The following is a 21,214-nucleotide window of genomic DNA, read 5'->3' as shown; positions in this document are numbered from 1 at the left end:
CTCTAAATTATATAAATACACACCTAGATGAAAATGATGTAACATTCTAGAATATATATCTTACACATTTAAGTAAATCGCGGACATATTTGCAGACCTATGCTATAATATCAGCCGCTTTGGAATGAACACGGAAGAGCAAAACTTTCTAAACATCCGGAGACGAATGCGCCTGCGCAATAGTTGTTTACATAAATATATTGACCTGGAGTTGTTCGCAAAGTTCAGGTTCATTTAGTCTTCACATTTCGCTAGCGTTATGCATTTCCCAAATCGTATGCATCTTGAAAACATCTACTGAATACATTTCAACATTTTCGGTAAAACTATTATATAAAACGAAAATGTTTTTGCACATAAATTATTTGAAGCGTAAGGCCATGGGGGCAGCCATATTTCATTGAAACAGACAGTAGATGGCGTATTGGTGAATGTGGCTACCAAATATGGTCATATTTCTCAGTCCAGTTCTTGTTGGCAATAACCGAACATTAATGTTCGTTTAAAAATCGATGCAGTTGTAGATACATTGTATTTGCTAGACATTATTCTAATTATTCATTTAAAATATTCCCCGAACTATTTACTTTTCACTACATTATCAGCATAATTTCTTTGCACATCTACTTTGAATGACGTGTCTCTAAGCGAATCATTACCCCTAGTGACAAAAATTACCACCAGAGGTTTCAAATTCCGTGCTTCCGCGGGAGAGAAATTTATACTGAATTTACCTTTTTTCATGTAACTGTACTTTATTTGTAGTCTTGATATTTTTCACAATTGCACATATATTTCAACTACATCATATATGAACCGAACGAAACTGCAAAATAAACTGCAAGAGGAAATATAATGAAAAAGAAAGTGAGAGGTTGTGACGTCACAGCTCGTAGGCGATTGCAATATGACAGGCGTAAACGCCTCCATAAAAATGACTGACTAATGATTGTATCAGAGTATCAGATATTAATCAAACTTATTTGAATGTCACTTTGTATTCGAAATTTTACTGAAGCATTATATATTAGATTGAAATGAAATAGATGGTATCTGGATAAATATTTTGATCAGGACGAAAGTGAATGGCAAAAGAAATCAAAAGAACTTAAGCCTTGAAAAGCAATTTCAGTTAATCAGAAGTCTTTGAACAAATTTGACCTCTGTGAATATGGTTCAAGGTCATTTCTTTATGTAAACTTTGTTAGCTCCATCCTGAGAATCTACCAGCCAAATATCATGATTCTAGGTATTTGTGTTTGTGAGAAGAAATTGTTATAATGTTTGACCCCTGTGACATTGAATTTGGGCCAAGGTAGTTTCTTTTGGCAAATTTCAATTTTCTTTACACCTTTTCTGGTTTCATCGTAATAACCTATCAGGCATATATGCTTCTGGGCCTTTTATTTAACAAGGAGAATTTGTATTAAGACTAACAAATTTGACCATTTTAACCTTAGATATGGGTCAAAGTCATATCTTTTCACCAACTTTGTAGGGCTCCATTCCCAAGAACCTAACAGCCAAATATCCTAATTCTAGCCCTTTTGGTCTGTAAGAAAAATGTATTTCTATATGAAAAGTTGTCAACAGACAGACGGACAATGAATTCTGAACCACAGCATAAGCATGGCCACTTGGCCCTTTGAGCCAGGTGAGCTAAACACAAGGTGATACAACAAAAACACAAAGTGATATTAAGAAAAAACACAAGTCAATGTTTTAACAAAAAATATATTTATTTAGCACCAGTGCCCAATGATTTAAACAAGTAGCTGACCACTGGAATGAACGAACAGTTTTCTCTCAGCGTAGTGGTCTATATTGAAAACAAAATTTCTGAATCTTCATAAAATTTCATGTCTTTCTTTCTTAATTAGAAGTTGATCATTGAACAAAAATATAAACAAACATAATACTAAAATTGTTCTGTCTGAACGAAGTAAAAGAAAAAGGCACCAATTATGATAAAAACATACAAATGAATTTTTTTCTTTGAAGTAAAGCATGGAACACTTGATTTGAAACCAAATACATATCATCATGCACAATAGAGATCAAGAACAATAGAATTATATAAATGTACTTTGGCAGTATTTAGGGGTTAGTTTCCTATATGAACTTTAGCAAAGTGCACCCCCTCCCAAGGGGCAAATGTAAGACCCCAGGGTCATGAAATTCAAAATATTGGTAAAGCAACTTAGGACCCTTCCATGTATTTGATTCTACCTTATTTGGGACTCGAGAAGAAGCTTTTTGAATTTTAGTCAATTTCACTCTTTTTGCTCCGCCCCTAAGCCCCTGGGGGGTTGGGACCATATAATTCACAATTTCGGTTGACCTCTGTCCCTTGAAGCTATCTGCCAAATTTCACTGAATTTGGTTCAGTGGTTTCGGGGGAAGTCAACAATGTAAATTGTTTACAGACAGATAATGCACTATGACAGAGAAAAGGTGATTAGAATAGGTCACTTGTGACTTGAGGCGACCTCAAACTCATTATTTCCACTTTTGCGGGCAATCTAACAGAGCAGGAAATACACCAGAAATTACAGTACTGCAGAATGTTAACAAGGCGTGGTTGTACCTAATTTCATAAACGAGAGCTATGTCCAACTGGAACGACGGCACAATATTAGCCAAATGAAATAGAACAACTATAAAGAAACGTTTACGGAGATATTACTGTAGTGAGACGAAGAATGGACAGTATATAGGATTTTTAGAGAGTCTAAGGGGCAGTATATAAGAGATTTTACTGTAGAGAGACACCTGAAGACAGACAAAGGGATAGTGTATAGAGGTTATACTGTAGAGAGACAATGGGGCAGCATATAGAGGTTTTACTGTAGAGAGACAAAGGGGTAGTGTATAGAGGTTATACTGTAGAGAGACAAAGGGGCAGCATATAGAGGTTTTACTGTAGAGACATTCAAGGGGCAGTATATAAGAGTTTTACTGAAGAGAGACAAAGGGGCAGTGTATAGAGGTTTTACTGTAGAGAGACAAAGGTATTATATAGAGGTTTTACAGCAATATTTGATGTATATTGCCTTTATATTATTTTACATTTCATTTTGTTATCTATAGCTGGTGTTTTTACTATTTTTCAAAAGTACCTTACCCTGGTAGTATCTGTCTTTGTAGATAAAACTTATTTAATCATTCAAAAGTGACTTCATAATTGGGAATTTTTCAGATTTTTTTAGGGGAATGGGTCCTTTTAACGGAACCTGTTTCTATTGCAGGAAAATCCACGGTGTTATATAGAGGTTTTACAATAGTTTGGTTAAACAAGGGGTGTTATATAGAGGTTTTACAGCAATGTGGTAAACAAGGGGTGTTATATAGAGGTTTTACAGCAATGTGGTAAACAAGGGGTGTTATATAGAGGTTTTACAATAGTTTAGTAAACAAGGGGTGTTATTTAGAGGTTTTACAGTAATGTGGTAAACAAGGGGTGTTATATAGAGGTTTTACAGCAATGTGGTAAACAAGGGGTGCTATATAGAGGTTTTACAGCAATGTGGTAAACAAGGGGTGTTATATAGAGGTTTTACAGCAATGTGGTAAACAAGGGGTGTTATATAGAGGTTTTACAGTAGTGTGACATACAAGGGGTGTTATATAGAGGTTTTACAGTAGTGTTAAGTGGTGTTAATTATGAGTTATGCTGATACTTTAAAAATAGAATGGTGTATCTACACTACAGTAATATAACCATTGTTTGCTCAGCATATCACACTTAGTCATCTAACATTAAATGTGTGGCAGAGAATACTCCAAGCCACCAAAAACATAGTAAGCAAAAGTCAATATAATACATTTATAATAAAAGGTATAAAAATTACGATTGTGGTCCCAACTTTCAGCTGTGTCATAATGAACAAATCAAAATGAACTAGGTACAAAAGCTACAGAAATCATGCTAAATATAAAGTCATTCTAAATAAAAGGACAGTCTAGGGCCAACAATTACATTGGTCAAGGTCACTCATCATGGAGTATAAGGTCAATTATTGTCTGTATGATCCAAGGTCAAGTTATTATTGTCTGTATGATCCAAGGTCAATTATTGTCTGTATGATCCAAGGTCAGTCATTGTAAGTATGGTCCAAGGTCAGTTAACATTGTCTTGATGGTCCAAGGTCAGTAATCATTGTTTGGATGGTTCAAAGTTGTTATCATTGTATATGGTATAAACTTGGCCGTTACATGTTTCAAATTACTCACTACCATGATGGGGGACCATGACAACAATGTACAATTGTGGACTTTGACATAATGTTATAAAATGAAACATGTATCAAATGATATCATGAACTAGTAGTATGACAAGCGTTACCCCATATCTATTATATAGTACAGATAGGTCCCGTAATGCACATTAATATGTAAAACATAAAATATAAACATTAAACAAGTATCTTATGTACATTTATAATACACAGAATAACAAGGTTCAGTCTGATATCAAAGTAACAATTCACATGCTAAATCAAAAATGGAATTACAAGCATTCATAATAAAGTTATGGAAATAGTAGAAAGTCAACAAGAATTCTAAATGAAGCAATTTGTTCCAAACAGATAGATTACAGTAAATACAATACTGAATACAACCAAGAGTGTCATCCCATGGATTCAATGGATTATTGAAACCTCTCACAGTTTCAACATTTGGAACATACGTATTAACTTTTTAAACATATTAATGCAGCAACATAGGAAAACTTGAATTTTATTTTCAATAAAGTTCATTAACAAAAGGTCGGAATAGAAAAACAAGAAGCCCATGGGTCTTAGCTGTCACCTGAGTTCTGTACACTAACAGATGATGTTTTGCTTTTCAACTAACATTTAACACATTCGAACCCTGTGACCTTGAAAATAGATCAAGGTAATTCATTTTAACAAACTAAGTAGTCCCTCATCCAAACATGCTGCTGGCCCAATATCATAACCCTGGGCCTCTTGGTTATTGAGAAAAAGTCAAAAATGTAATTTGTTTATAGATGAACGACCCTTGACAACAGCTAGACTTACGATGAGAATAACAGGTTAATTGAGATCTCAGATGACCTAATAAAACCCAAATGTATCCTGTCAAATGGTAGCTATACATATAAAGCTTCAATGAAATCAATCCAAGTTTAGGAGAATTTGCCTGGACAAATATTCTTCAATAAAAGAACAGAGATCAGTTAAAAAGGAGTTCAAATGAATAAAGCTTTGACTGCAGGGTTAGTTATGATATCTATAATGTTTCATCGAAATTGGCCCACATATTAAAAAGTTGTCAAAACTAGATATTCTCGACACAAAAAGACTCACAGTAAAAAGATCAGTGACCTCAGTTGATGCAAGATAATCAGTCCAACATGAAAGCAGATTTTCACATTACCTATGTTCACAGATTAAATAGTGAATCGCCACATGTGAGAGCCCAAAGAATCACCACATATCAGAGTCCAGTGAATCACCACATAGAGCCAAGTGAATCACCACATATCAGAACACAGTGAATCACCACACATCAGAACACAGTGAATCACCACATATCAGAACATAGTGAATCACCACATATCAGAACACAGTGAATCACCGCATATCAGAACCCAGTGAATCACCACATATCAGAACACAGTGAATCACCACGCCTCAGAACATAGTGAATCACCACATATCAGAACATAGTAAATCACCACATATCAGAACACAGCGAATCACCACATATCAGAACCCAGCGAATCACCACATATCAGAACACAGTGAATCACCACATATCAGAACATAGTGAATCACCACATATCAGAACACAGTGAATCACCACATATCAGAACATAGTGAATCACCACATATTAGAACATAGTAAATCACCACATATCAGAACACAGCGAATCACCACATCTCTGAAAACAGCGAATCACCACATATCAGAACATAGTGAATCACCACATATCAGAACACAGTGAATCACCACATATCAGAACACAGTGAATCACCACATATCAGAACACAGTGAATCACCACATATCAGAACACAGTGAATCACCACATATCAGAACACAGCGAATCACCACATCTCTGAAAACAGCGAATCACCACATATCAGAACATAGTGAATCACCACATATCAGAACACAGTGAATCACCACATATCAGAACACAGTGAATCACCACATATCAGAACACAGTGAATCACAACATATCAGAACCCAGTGAATCACCACATATCAGAACATAGTGAATCACCATATCTTAGAACACCGCAAATCACCACATATCAGAATAAAGTGAAACACCACATATCAGAACACAGTGAATCACCACATGTGAGAACCCAGTGAATCACCACATATCAGAACCCAGTAAATCACCACATATCAGAACAAAGTGAATTCATTTTATGAGAATAGCTCCATTCCGTCAATTAAATTTTGTTTATCAAGTAATCAATAACTCTTAACCTTACTTGAGCAAAATAGAAAATGGATACGTGGATTTCTTAATGAACGAACACAAGAGAAATCACTAAAATTTGAAAGTGTATGCTGAGTAAAAGATATAATTTCAGTACACACTCTAAATTGTGGTAGTTTACTACCATGATAGCATTAGAAGAGATCAAAGGTTCAGTGATATGCACAATAAAATATTCTTGGAAAAAATATCTAAATACAAAATATAGACACAGCAATACCATTTCTGGTTTTGTGGTAGGTTTTTTTTTCATTGGTTGAAGACATTGAAGAATTTATGGACCAACATCCAGCTGGTATTTTGTCTTTATAAAAACCTTACACCTATTAAATGTTTAACCTAAATATGGACCCATTCAGGATTTAACAAGAATTATATGTTATCATATATGTCTCGCCTGTCTCGCTTTGTCGGTATAGTAAGTTTTAACCAAACTCAATAATCCACTAACATTTCATTATTTCTCCAAAATCATTCAAAAACTTTCACTTGATAGTATGGAAGTACCCTGTACACATTATAGACATATGTAAATATTGATGAACTGCAAAACAAATACCAAATTCTGCAAAATCACTTATCTCAAAATAACCTAAATATGTCATTTACCCCCAAATTCACTTCAATTTTGCTATAAACTAATTTGTAAACCAAAAGGAGATGCTATCAGGATTTTAAATTAATTTTCTCAAATCTAAGAATTTTAACCCCAAAATACAACAACAAAAATTTAAAATTCACGTCAATCTGAGCGTGTGTTGTGTTGTCCATACTACAATGCATCTATTCCAGGTTGTGTTAAAATAATATTGATACTTTTTGAGAAGCTGACCTAAACAATAAAGTCCTGATTCCAAGCATCCCTAAATTCCATAAATCTAACTCTACCAGGTATACCAAGTTTGGTTAAAGTTGGAATTATCTTTTGAGCAATAGATCTTAATGCAAAAGTGAAAAGTTGATGATGACGCTATCGTAACTGGAAAAAGAGTAACAACCTAGACTCACTTCATGACTTCATCACAGGGGAGACAATAACTTCAAAACACTTCAGGTTTTAGTCTAAATATGGTCCCAATAAGAATATAACAAACTTATTTGATGTTTTAGTCTAAATATGGTCCCAATAAGAATATAACAAACCTACTTGATGTTTGAGTCTAAATATATGGTCCCCATAAGAATATAACAAACCTACTTGATGTTTGAGTCTAAATATGGTCCCAATAAGAATATAACAAACCTACTTGATGTTTTAGTCTAAATATGGTCCCAATAACAATATTATAAAAAAGTTAAACGATAATGGAGCACTGATGACCATATTAATCCTCCCAAAAGTTGTGCGAGGCCATCAGGGCTAGTCATGGAAAACAATAAACTTCAACATGTAATTCATCAAAATAGTGGGAATGATTAACTCCTTCTGTTTTATACAAAATGGTCTAGAAATGTACATCTTCATATAAAAATATACAACACTGTTTGGTCATTTATAACACAGGGAGAGCATATAGCAATATATAGAACACAATTCTAAGAAAGTGTTGGTCCGTTAGGTTCACCATTGTACCCTGAACACTGGCCCAATAAGTGTTAGGTCATAAGGTTCACCATTGTACCCTGAACACTGGCCAAATAAGTGTGGGGTCATATGGTTCACCATTGTACCCTTAACACTGGCCCAATAAGTGAAAGGTCATATGGTTCACCATTGTACCCTGAACAATGGCCCGATAAATATGGGGTCATCAGGTTCACCATTGTACCCTGAACACTGACCCAATAAGTGTGGGGACATAAGGTTCACCATTGTACACTGAAAACTGGCCCAATAAGTGTAGAGGTCATAAGGTTCATCATTGTACCCTTAACACTGGCCCAATAAGTGTGGGGTCATAAGGTTCATCATTGTACCCTTAACACTGGCCCAATAAGTGTGGGGTCATAAGGTTCACCATTGTACCTTGAACACTGTCCCAATAAGTGTGGGGTCATAAGGTTCACCATTGTACCTTGAACACTGTCCCAATAAGTGTAAATGTCATAAGGTTCACCATTGTACCCTGAACACTGGCCCAATAAGTGTAAATGTCATAAGGTTCACCATTGTACCCTTAATACTGGTCCAATAAGTGTTGGGTCATAAGGTTCACCATTGTACACTGAACACAGTCCACCAAGTGTGAGGGGTCATCAGGTACACCATTGTACACTGAACACAGTCCACCAAGTGTGAGGGGTCATCAGGTACATCATTGTACACTGAACACAGTCCACCAAGTGTGAGGGGTCATAAGGTTCACCATTGTACACTGAACACAGTCCACCAAGTGTGAGGGGTCATCAGGTACATCATTGAAACATAACACTGAACAGAAATAAACCTGAGAGAGCATTATAAACTATCAACCATCATTAGCAGGCAATCGAACACATCCTTGTGTATTATAAAGAAAACCTAATTTACAACAACATTGCGATAAGGAGATATCTACATCTTCATTGTCACATTATATGACTGCAATTAGTTCATATTTGAAAAAAAGAACAAAAAGTAGAAAAAGGGAAAGACATAATATGGAGAACATAATGTCAATAACAACAGTAGTATATACATGAGTTAAATTGTTCGAGTATCACAAAAAGCTTATTTTCTGACTGACATTGACACCCTTTCCAACCATGATATTGCAATCCAGAATACAGAACCTGTGTTTTTCCAATTCTAGCTGTTTAGTTAGACTCATAAGGTACGTAACCCATGCATCTCCTGTTCCAGCTGTTTAGTAAGACTCGTAAGGTATATAACCCATGCGTCTCCTGTTCCAGCTGTGTAGTAAAATTTGTAAGGTATATAACCCAGATGTCTCCTGTTCCAGCTGTGTTAGGCGTCTCCTGTTCCAGCTGTGTAGTAAGATTCGTAAGGTATGTAACCCAGATGTCTCCTGTTCCAGCTGTGTAGTAAGACTTATAAGGTATGTAACCAAGGTGTCTCCTGTTCCAGCTGTGTTAGGCGTCTCCTGTTCCAGGTGTGTTAGGTGTCTCCTGATCCAGCTGTGTTAGGCGTCTCCTGTTCCAGGTGTGTTAGGTGTCTCCTGATCCAGCTGTGTTAGGCGTCTCCTGTTCCAGCTGTGTTAGGCGTCTCCTGTTCCAGCTGTGTTAGGTGTCTCCTGATCCAGCTGTGTTAGGTGTCTCCTGTTCCAGCTGTGTTAGGTGTCTCCTGATCCAGCTGTGTTAGGTGTCTCCTGAACCAGCTGTGTTAGGTGTCTCCTGTTCCAGCTGTGTTAGGGTATGTTCTAGACTACCATGGGTTTTCCTGTTCCAGGACGTAGGGTGTCTTCTAGGCTACTGTATGTCCTTTCCTGAGAGTATCACATATATCCGCTGTTGGAAACAGCATGCAGTGGAGGGAGTACAATCTATAACAGACAAACATAATATCTTTTTGTTAGGGTTACCTCCCTTCACTCATAATCTCATTAACAAGAGGCCAAGAGGGCCTGACCCCTCACATGACCAGTTGGCAATGGTCGTGTTGCAGAGAGTAACATGTTAGTGATGTTTCAGGAAATGGTACACAATATCTCTAACAGAGGAAATATGATTCTCTGATGCATTGCTGGAGTCTATCAATGGCACTGGAATACCAAAAATTATCTTTATATTATCTATATTTTTACATTTTTGTCAAATCAAATATAACAATTACATGCAGTGTGAAACATGATGTAACGCATCTTATTGATCCTGTGTAGTATACATAGTGTATATATGGTCACATATTTCATGATATTACCCACTGGCAAAATATTGGGCATATGGGTCTTATGGAAATTAAAAAGAAGACCAATGAAGGTTTTAACATATCTGGCCCCTGTGACTTTGGAAAAAGGTCAAGGTCATTGGTATGAGGAAAGTTTACAGCACTCCATAGCAGGTACCTAGCTACTGGCCAAAGATGAATACCCTGGGTTTAACTTAAGATGAATATTCACAAATAAATAATGAGAAAACTTTAATTTACTCCTGATATATCTCCTGGACAAATACCAGTTATCAGTTGCTTATGGTTGTTGAGAAGAAGTTACATGTTGATGGACTAATGGACAAAAGACAGTATATGTCAACCCATGTGCAATACTTGCCATGTGAGCTAAAAATGAAAACTGACATTTCTTTATTTCAATATGTCTACCATATTTAAATAAATATGCCACATGTTATCAGCAATTCTCTGGTCAGATAAGGAACTAATGCTGACTTCAAGTTATACATCAAAACTAGATAAACAGTCATCCTTAACCCGCTCCAGCTTACCTGGTGGGGTCCTGATTCTTCGAAAACCCATCAATGTGCACAATATTGTTATCCGAGTAGCTGAACGTCAACTGGAACACAAAGTAAAGATGTACTGTGTAAAACTACACTATTAACAGTAATGTATCATACACAAATTAAAGTCATCCATCATATATAGTGTTGTGTGAAATCTCAGTCTCCTCCCTCCCCCATCTGTGTCTGTACCCATCATACAGTGTTGTGTGTAATATCTCTGTCTGTGTCTGTACCCATCATACAGTGTTGTGTGTAATATCTCTGTCTCCTCCCTGTCTGTGTCTGTACCCATCAAACAGTGTTGTGTGTAATATCTCTGTCCTCCCTGTCTGTGTCTGTACCCATCATACAGTGTTGTGTGTAATATCTCTGTCTGTGTCTGTACCTATCATACAGTGTTGTGTGTAATATCTCTGTCCTCCCTGTCTGTGTCTGTACCCATCATACAGTGTTGTGTGTAATATCACTGTCTGTGTCTGTACCCATCATACAGTGTTGTGTATAATATCTCTGTCTGTGTCTGTACCTATTATACAGTGTTGTGTGTAATATCTCTGTCTCCTCCCTGTCTGTGTCTGTACCAATCATACAGTGTTGTGTGTAATATCTCTGTCTCCCCCTGTCTGTGTCTGTACCCATCATACAGTGTTGTGTGTAATATCTCTGTCCTCCCTGTCTGTGTCTGTACCCATCATACAGTGTTGTGTGTAAAATCTCTGTCTGTGTCTGTACCCATCATACAGTGTTGTGTGTAATATCTCCGTCCTCCCTGTCTGTGTCTGTACCCATCATACAGTGTTGTGTGTAATATCTCTGTCTCCCCTGTCTGTGTCTGTACCCATCATACAGTGTTGTGTGTAATATCTCTGTCCTCCCCATCTGTGTCTGTACCCATCATACAGTGTTGTGTGTAATATCTCTGTCTCCCCCCATTTGTGTCTGTACCCATCATACAGTGTTGTGTGTAATATCTCTGTCCTCCCTGTCTGTGTCTGTACCCATCATACAGTGTTGTGTGTAATATCTCTGTCCTCCCCATCTGTGTCTGTACCCATCATACAGTGTTGTGTGTAATATCTCTGTCTCCCCCCATCTGTGTCTGTACCCATCATACAGTGTTGTGTGTAATATCTCTGTCCTCCCTGTCTGTGTCTGTACCCATCATACAGTGTTGTGTGTAATATCTCTGTCTCCCCCCATCTGTGTCTGTACCCATCATACAGTGTTGTGTGTAATATCTCTGTCTGTGTCTGTACCCATCATACAGTGTTGTGTGTAATATCTCTGTCTGTGTCTGTACCCATCATACAGTGTTGTGTGTAATATCTCTGTCTCCTCTCTGCCTGTGTCTGTACCCATCATACAGTGTTGTGTGTAATATCTCTGTCCTCCCTGTCTGTGTCTGTACCCATCATACAGTGTTGTGTGTAATATCTCTGTCTCCCCCTGTCTGTGTCTGTACCCATCATACAGTGTTGTGTGTAATATCTCTGTCTCCTCCCTGTCTGTACCCATCATACAGTGTTGTGTGTAATATCTCTGTCTGTGTCTGTACCCATCATACAGTGTTGTGTGTAATATCTCTGTCCTCCCTGTCTGTGTCTGTACCCATCATACAGTGTTGTGTGTAATATCTCTGTCTCCTCCCTGTCTGTGTCTGTACCCATCATACAGTGTTGTGTGTAATATCTCCGTCTCCTCCCTGTCTGTGTCTGTACCCATCATACAGTGTTGTGTGTAATATCTCTGTCTCCTCCCTGTCTGTGTCTGTACCCATCATACAGTGTTGTTTGTAATATCTCTGTCCTCCTTGTCTGTACCCATCATACAGTGTTGTGTGTAATATCTCCGTCTCCTCCCTGTCTGTGTCTGTACCCATCATACAGTGTTGTGTGTAATATCTCTGTCTCCTCTCTGTCTGTGTCTGTACCCATCATACAGTGTTGTGTGTAATATCTCTGTCTCCCCCTGTCTGTGTCTGTACCCATCATACAGTGTTGTGTGTAATATCTCTGTCCTCCCTGTCTGTGTCTGTACCCATCATACAGTGTTGTGTGTAATATCTCTGTCCTCCCTGTCTGTGTCTGTACCCATCATACAGTGTTGTGTGTAATATCTCTGTCTCCTCTCTGTCTGTGTCTGTACCCATCATACAGTGTTGTGTGTAATATCTCTGTCCTCCCTGTCTGTTTCTGTATCCATCATACAGTGTTGTATGTAATATCTCTGTCTCCTCTCTGTCTGTGTCTGTACCCATCATGCAGTGTTCTGTGTTATATCTCTGTCCTCTCTGTCTATGAGTTAGCTGTATCCCCTGCACTGGTTCTATGTTAGCTGTATCCCCTGCACTGGTTCTGACTTGTTAGAACCTCTCTTTACATTGTAGTTATAATTTGTATTTGCACATAAAAGGAAATAGACATTTATATCAGGGATTACATACTCCTTACTACTATACACCCTTTAACATGATTATCAGTTGTCATTTCCTCAAAGTTCAGTCCAAATTATTCAAATGTTTTCATTGACATCTTATCTTATATTGGCTTTATTTTGATTAACATCAAATCTTTAATCCTTTAACACTAGAGGAAAATAAGGCAAGGTCTGGGTCTGCATTTAATTGAAGAAGTGAACATGTGTTCCCCGTTCAGAAAGTGGACATGTGTTCCCCGTTCAGAAAGTGGACATGTGTTCCCCGTTCAGAAAGTGGACATGTGTTCCCCGTTCAGAAAGTGGACATGTGTTCCTGTTCAGAAAGTGGATATGTGTTCCCTGTTCAGAAAGTGGACATGTGTTCCCCCTTCAGATGTGAAAAGGTATTGGGTCACATGTTCATCCACATAGGTTTCCTCCCATAAAAAGACCAGATATTGACAAAGTTATATTTGTATAACCTCTTGTTAACTACTCAGAATCCTACCTGTTCCTTCAAATTGTGTATCAAAAAGAGAGCCTCCAGGTGGGAGTGGAAACGGTCAATTACAGTCAACTCCTTCTGTAGCAGGTTGTCTGTGGAAATAACACAGTACAGTTAATGAGTATTATGTAATATGTTGACACAGCACACAGTACAGTTAATGAGAATTTTGTAGTATGTTGACACAGCACACAGTACATTTAATGAGAATTTTGTAGTATGTTGACACAGTACACAGTACATTTAATGAGAATTTTGTAGTATGTTGACACAGTACACAGTACATTTAATGAGTATTATGAAATATGTTGACACAGTAGACAGTACATTTAATGAGAATTAAGTTGTATGTTGACACAGCACACAGTACAGTTAATGAGAATTAAGTTGTATGTTGACACAGCACACAGTACAGTTAATGAGAATTTTGTAGTATGCTGAAAGTATAGAGAATATATGTATATACATGTATATAGTCGAGCTTGATAAATTGAAATCCTTCAGGAATGGAAAAATACTTCAAATTAACCAGTTTTCCATATAACTGTGGTTCAACCTGTGGCCAACATATTTCAGTACCGCGTTACATAAGCCAACACAACATTGTATAGTTAATCAACATTTTATTTAGTCAGTTATTACAATAGGTTCAAGATGATCCTATCTTAACAGTTTTTTTTAGAAATAAAGTTAAATTGGATGGTAGAATTCTTCGACTGTTGATTTTTTTTTTTTTTTTACATAAATACAGTTTAAGGTACAACTGGGCTAATTTCCAAGACACTTAATACTGTCTGTAACATAATCTGTCCATTGTGTCGGTGATAGTTGTGTTCTGCCCTGGATATGTCTGTCGAAATCCCCAAGAATGTCCTAGTCATTTGTGATTTTCTCGTGTGAAGTAATTAAATGAGAGTCAATTTCTATGTACAATTTCTATGTACAGTGGACCCTCGATAATCCGGACACCTTTGTTCCCAGCCCAAACTGTCTGGATTATGAGTTTTCCGGAATCCAAATTTTGCCAACTTCGTAAATAAATTTGTGGCCAAAGAGTTATTACCCTTGATTATATACACTTGGAAATGTTTAAATGACACTTCATTAATAATTTGGGATATTTGCATGAATATAAATATTTACATATTTTGTTATGTATTTATGTTTATATTATGATTCTTGTTTGTGTTTACGTTTTTTTCTTTCTAAAATTGCAAAATAAACGATTTTCTAAGAGTGAAAGTTGTTTTATTTTTAAGCTACCCGTTACGGAGCGGCTTCCATATAGCAACAACGATGAAGATAATTATATATGTTTAAACCGACGTTTCTGAATAATACTGTGCAGAATTGTGTTGTGTATTGTATAGTGTGATCAGTATAAAGACATTTTCTCACTGAACTGTTTTATCTTATGAATCAGTCAGTCATGGTGACCTACAAACAACACACATTTGCTACATACCACTACTATATGCACAAATGTACAATCTGATTTTTTAAAAAGTAATTTTACGTAAGATAAAGACCCTGCAGAATGTTAAAATAGCTCAAAGGCTGGTGATAAAAATCGTCCAGATAACTGTGAGAATTTTACTAATGAAGTTACATTCCATTCCCAAAATAGAGTTCCGGATTCGGAATCTGAATTTCCAGACTGGTTAGTACAAATAATGTTATGTAAATCCGTTCCCGAACATTTCCATCTGGATTGTGGGTTTTCCGGACTATCGACATCCAGATTATCACAGATCCACTGTACATATGAAGTAGAAGCCATTATAAATACAGCCGTTTCCCTCGAGGTATACTTGTAAACTAATACAGATTCATGCTCATAACAAACACATTTAAGGATTACAACTCAAAATTTATTTGTATTGTGTAAATGAGAACTCTATTTTTTCCTGTCTATTGATCTTATGCACGTACCATGACGGCCAGTCATTGAGACTAGTCGTGATGATATTCAAATTAAGGGATATATAAACACAAGGGTTTAGCATTGCCAGGGACAATATTTTCCTTTCAAGTAAAGCAATATTTCAAATTAACCGATTTCAAACTAACCGATGAAACAATAAAAAGACAAAGTAGGCATTTTGAGGGGATTTCATTTCACTTCAAATTAAATGATATTTCAATACATATATCCGATTTCAAATTAAGTGGGTTCGAATGTATATTGTTAATGTATGGTATGATGTCCATTTAAAAGCACATTTCTCCCACACAAATGCATCCACATTTAGAGTAAATTTAACATGGTCTATTATTTTAACTGTTACTATTTTTTGTATTGGTCACAATAATGTATGGAGGAATATTTAAGTGCTGCCTAGTAGTATTAACAATGTTATATAAACTTATTGTATAAATATAAAGAAGAACATAAATGATAATTTTGTGATACTAACTGATGATGAATCCTACGGTGCAGTCATCAGGCAAGCGAATCATGTCAGAAGTTGTCATAAATCGCCCTCCACTGAAAACCACAAATAAACTTTTGTCAGGCATGTGTACAAAATTGTGGACAAGCCAATTTTCTTCATATCATCATATATGAACTTACCTTGACCTTGACCATACAGCCTTGACCTTTACCTGCTTATAACTAAGATAGATGTTAGAAACATTTATGTAAAATTAATGAACAAGAGATCCCAGAGGGATCTTGGCGCCCACCATTGAATGATCTTCATAGGTTCCATGTCAGATTGATCTTTTCTCTACTTTTCCCTTCATTTTACTAATCTGTGCAAATTGAGACATCCCTCCAGTACTTTTCAAACAAGGGAATCCTAGCTATATAAGAAATTTGAGATTTCACGATAATGGCTGTTTGTTTGCCAGGTTGTTTTCAGGACAGACTGGTCCAAAAATGCAATACAAGGGACCAAGGGGAACCTACTTATGAAATTTGAGAAAGATCCATTCAGTAATTTGAGAAATAGAGATAACAAACTTCAATTGTCAAAATCCAAGATGGCTGCCTGTCGGCCATGTTGTTTTCCGATTGGTCTCAAATCGCAATATGCATAACTAGGCACCAAGGGGAACATACATATGAAATTTGAGAAAGATCCCTTCAGTACTTTCTCAGAAATAGCGATAACAAACTTCAATTGTCAAAATCCAAGATGGCTGCCTGTCGGCCATGTTATTTTCAGATTGGTCTCAAAATGCAATATGCATAACTAAGCGACAAGGGAAACTTACATATGAAATTTGAGAAAGATCCCTTAAATACTTTCTCAGAAACAGTGATAACAAACTTCAATTGTCAAAATCCAAGATGGCTGCCTGTCGGCAATGTTGTTTTCAGATTGGTCTCAAATTGCAATATGCATAACTAGGCACCAAGGGGAACCTACATATGAAATTTGAGAAAGATCCCTTCAGTACTTTCTCAGAAATAGCGATAACAAACTTCAATTGTCAAAATCCAAGATGGCTGCCTGTCGGCCATGTTGTTTTCGGATTGGTCTCAAAACGCAATATGCATAACTAGGCACCAAGGGGAACCTTCATATGAAATTTGAGAAAGATCCCTTCAGTACTTTCTCAGAAATAGCGATAACAATCTTCAATTGTCAAAATCCAAGATGGCTGCCTGTCGGCCATGTTGTTTTCCGATTGGTCTCAAAACGCAATATGAATAACTAGGCACCAAGAGGAACCTTCATATGAAATTTGAGAAAGATCCCTTCAGTACTTTCTCAGAAATAGCGATAACAAACTTCAATTGTCAAAATCCAAGATGGCTGCCTGTGGGCCATGTTGTTTTCCGATTGGTCTCAAAACGCAATATGCATAACTAGGCACCAAGGGGAACCTTCATATGAAATTTGAGAAAGATCCCTTCAGTACTTTCTCAGAAATAGCGATAACAATCTTCAATTGTCAAAATCCAAGATGGCTGCCTGTCGGCCATGTTGTTTTCCGATTGGTCTCAAAATGCAATATGCATAACTAGGCACCAAGGGGAACCTACATATGAAATTTGAGAAAGATCCCTTCAGTACTTTCTGAGAAATAGCGATAACAAGAATTGTTTACGGACGGAGGGACGGACGGACGACGGACCACGGACGCAGGGCGATTTGAATTATTTAAAAATGGATACATAGTCAGGTAAGCCAGGAACTCAAAATCCAGATGTTCACATTCTTCCTTAAACTATACAATGACAGGTTTGAAGGGATTGAGGTAATTTATACTTGGTAAAGTCTCAAGTCATTAGGCTGATAATATTTGTTAGGAACACCAGGAAAGTCAGGATGTGGCTAATATACATGTATTCTCCATCAAAGGATCCATCAAGATAAAAATCTCTTCAAACAAAGGGAAAGCGTATACCTTGCATGCGGCATCATTTTGAGGGCCAAGCTGCGGCTAATGCAGAACCCAGCTCCACCTGTGGCAAACCAGAAAGCTATTTTCTGCTGTAAACAAAAAATAACACACTGGTAAACTTATCTATTACGACTCATGGGACAAAAGGAGAATATTTGATGTGTTATAAGGCCCTTACACTGGACATACAAAAGGAGAATATTTGATGTGTTATAAGGCCCTTACACTGGACATACAAAAGGAGAATATTTGATGTGTTATAAGGCCCTTACACTGGACATACAAAAGGGTTGATCATGATGATGTATACACACATATATATATTGTGAGGAAAGCCAAGGCCTCTACCATGGACATACATAAGGGTTGATGAGATATATTGTGAGTAAATGAGGCCCCTACAATGGACATACATAAGGGTTGATGAGATATATTGTGAGTAAATGAGGCCCCTACAATGGACATACATAAGGGTTGATGAGATATATTGTGAGTAAATGAGGCCCCTACAATGGACATACATAAGGGTTGATGAGATATATTGTGAGTAAATGAGGCCCCTACAATGGACATACATAAGGGTTGATGAGATATATTGTGAGGGAATCTATGGCCCCTACAATGGACATACATAATGACTCATGACGTACATACATTATGAGGGAGTCTGAGGCCCCTACAATGTATACATAAGGACCGATCATATATATAGTGAGGGAAGCCAAGACCCCAACAATCAACATGTATAAGGACATATGGAGAAATAGACACGATCCTACACACAACGTTGTGAATGCCCTAGATTTGTTCAATACTATATTTTGAGTTTCACAAGAACATAATCAAAATCCAAGGGTTCCACTCAATGCTTATCTACATCTCTGGAATATGACAGAATCAACAGGCTCATGGTAAGCCATTTGATTGGCTCCAGCATAAGGAGATCCATGTCTTAATGGTTATCTGACTATAAAACGCCATGTACTATGGTAAAAAGTTGTGGAATTTGAGAAGAAGTTTAAAATATGCATTGTTTAACAAAAACATGATTGCACAAACATGTTACAAAATGGCCGCTGTGGCTGTTGGCTTTCTGTCCCTAGCATCCCCACCAATTTTCAGCTCTACAACTACAATGGAATTATTGAAGTTTGCAATGTGTTCCGAATTCCACTTGTGGAACTTGAGAAGAAGTTTGAAAGGTATTGTTCAGGAAAACCATGACTGCACAATCATGTTACAAAATGGCAGATGTGGCTGCCATGTCAAAGACTTTACAAGGCTGAAAAATAACAACACTTTGTTTACATTCCTCACAAATTTTCAGCTCAATGGCACAAGTGGAATTGGAGAAGAAGTTTAAAATGTGCTTTTCAAGATGGCTGTCATAGCATTCATCTTGGACCGACCCACAAAATAACAACACTTGGTCAGGACAATCTCAGGATCATTTCAGACAAGCACTTTGAGCTGAATCCCACTGGTTGAACTTGAAGAAGTGAAATATATATTGCTCAAGAACACCATGATTACATAATCAGGTTACAAAATGGCTGCCATGTGGAGCATTTGAGAAGGCTGAAAAATAAGAACACTTTGTCGGCTTCTTTTTCTCACATTTTTTAACACCCTCACCAATCTTAAGCTCAATGCAAAATTATGGTACAAAATGGCCGTGGTGGCTGTGATGTTGAACTTTAAAAGAGGCCGAAAAATAAGAACACTTTGCCAGCTTTCATTCCTTAACATTCTCATTACTTTTCAGCTCAATAGCACCATTGGAAGTTGAGAAGATGTTTAAAATATGTTTTTAAAGATAGCAGACATAGAGGCCATCTTGGATTTCAGACGTTCCCTATCACATTATCACAGGATTTTTCAAGTTTAAGATTAATCTCACTGATAAAGCTCTAGAAGAATGTTGAACTGTGAACATTTTATGTATGTCTGATAGTGGATTCTGCACAACAGACAAAACAAAATGGCTATAGGTCATCCGGTCCCTTTGGGTCAGATAACCTAAAAAGCCAACCAATCACTACACTGGCTTTTTTTCCTTTGAAAATCTACACCTAAATTGAAGCCAGTCAAGCCTAATGTTATGCTGTCGGACTATTTCTTAAATCTTATTCCAAATACATCACTGCTTAACATATTTCCATAGCAGTTTACAACGCTAATCAACCATAGAAATACCATATACAAAAACACTCTGCCCTTGGATTGCTTAGAAGTACTTCATGCAGACAAAACATTAGGCTGTACCTCTGGGTTAGATCTCTTCATAACTTCTATCGGGTGTCGTAGACTTGGGCGACCTAAATACCAGTCATCTGTGTGGTTGTAGGACTGTAGAAGTTTCAATAGGCCTGGCACATTCAGGTAAGTATCATCGTCAAGGTGACAAAACCATCTGTATAAAGAGAATTAATTACAACATTATTAGAGTGGTTTGTGACAAGGGAGATAATAAAAACATTACTGAAGAGTTTGTGACAAGGGAAATAGTCACAACATTACTGGAGTGTTTGTGGCAAGGGAGATAATAAAAACATGACTGGAGTGTGTGTGGCAAGGGAGATAATAACAACACTGGAGAGTTTGTGGCAAGGGAGATAATAAAAACATGACTGGAGTGTGTGTGGCAAGGGAGATAATAAAAACATTACTGGAGTGTATGTGACAAGGGAGATAATAACAACACTGGAGAGTTTGTGGCAAGGAAGATAATTACAACATTACTGGAGTGTATGTGACAAGGGTTTGTATTCGTTTGTTTTGTCCTATTAAAAGCTAACATCTTAGGATCAAAATCAATTTAGTCATGTAGCACTAGTTGTGATTTAAGGAATTACCTCTATTTCCCCTATCAGACCCAGGCGGGTACAGAGTCACCATTTATGCAAAATCTGTTCCTTTCCCTCAAGAATGTTTCTTACCAAATTGGGTTCAAATTCATCAACAACTTTATGACTAGTAGCAATTTAAAGGAATTACCTGTATTTCCCCTATCAAGCTCTGCCCCCTTTGGCCCTTTGGGGGTCGAGTCACAGAGTCACCATTTATGCAAATTCTATTCCCATTACCCCTAGGATGTTTCTGACCAAATTGGGTT

At 37.1% G+C, this 21,214-nt stretch overlaps 1 protein-coding gene across 1 annotated transcript in view; it reads right to left on the bottom strand.

The window, feature by feature from the left end:
• Positions 1–1,720: 1,720 nt before the first annotated feature.
• The window catches only part of LOC117327462 (beta-1,3-N-acetylglucosaminyltransferase radical fringe-like), a 42,502-nt gene continuing 23,008 nt past the window's right edge, over positions 1,721–21,214 (bottom strand). The window contains exons 5-10 of the mRNA XM_033884467.1: positions 20,365–20,512; positions 18,103–18,188; positions 16,158–16,228; positions 13,744–13,832; positions 10,803–10,873; positions 1,721–9,904 (exon numbers count right to left, since the gene is read on the bottom strand). Coding sequence (XP_033740358.1) covers positions 9,826–9,904; positions 10,803–10,873; positions 13,744–13,832; positions 16,158–16,228; positions 18,103–18,188; positions 20,365–20,512 — 544 coding nt within the window. The 3' untranslated portion in view covers positions 1,721–9,825. The remainder of the gene's footprint in view (positions 9,905–10,802; positions 10,874–13,743; positions 13,833–16,157; positions 16,229–18,102; positions 18,189–20,364; positions 20,513–21,214) is intronic.

The sequence above is a fragment of the Pecten maximus genome, chromosome 1 (assembly GCF_902652985.1).
Source record: "Pecten maximus chromosome 1, xPecMax1.1, whole genome shotgun sequence".
In the NCBI taxonomy this organism is placed as follows: Eukaryota; Metazoa; Mollusca; class Bivalvia; order Pectinida; family Pectinidae; genus Pecten; species Pecten maximus.
The sequence above is the reverse complement of the archived record's forward strand: the minus strand, read 5'-3'. Positions and strand labels throughout refer to the sequence as shown.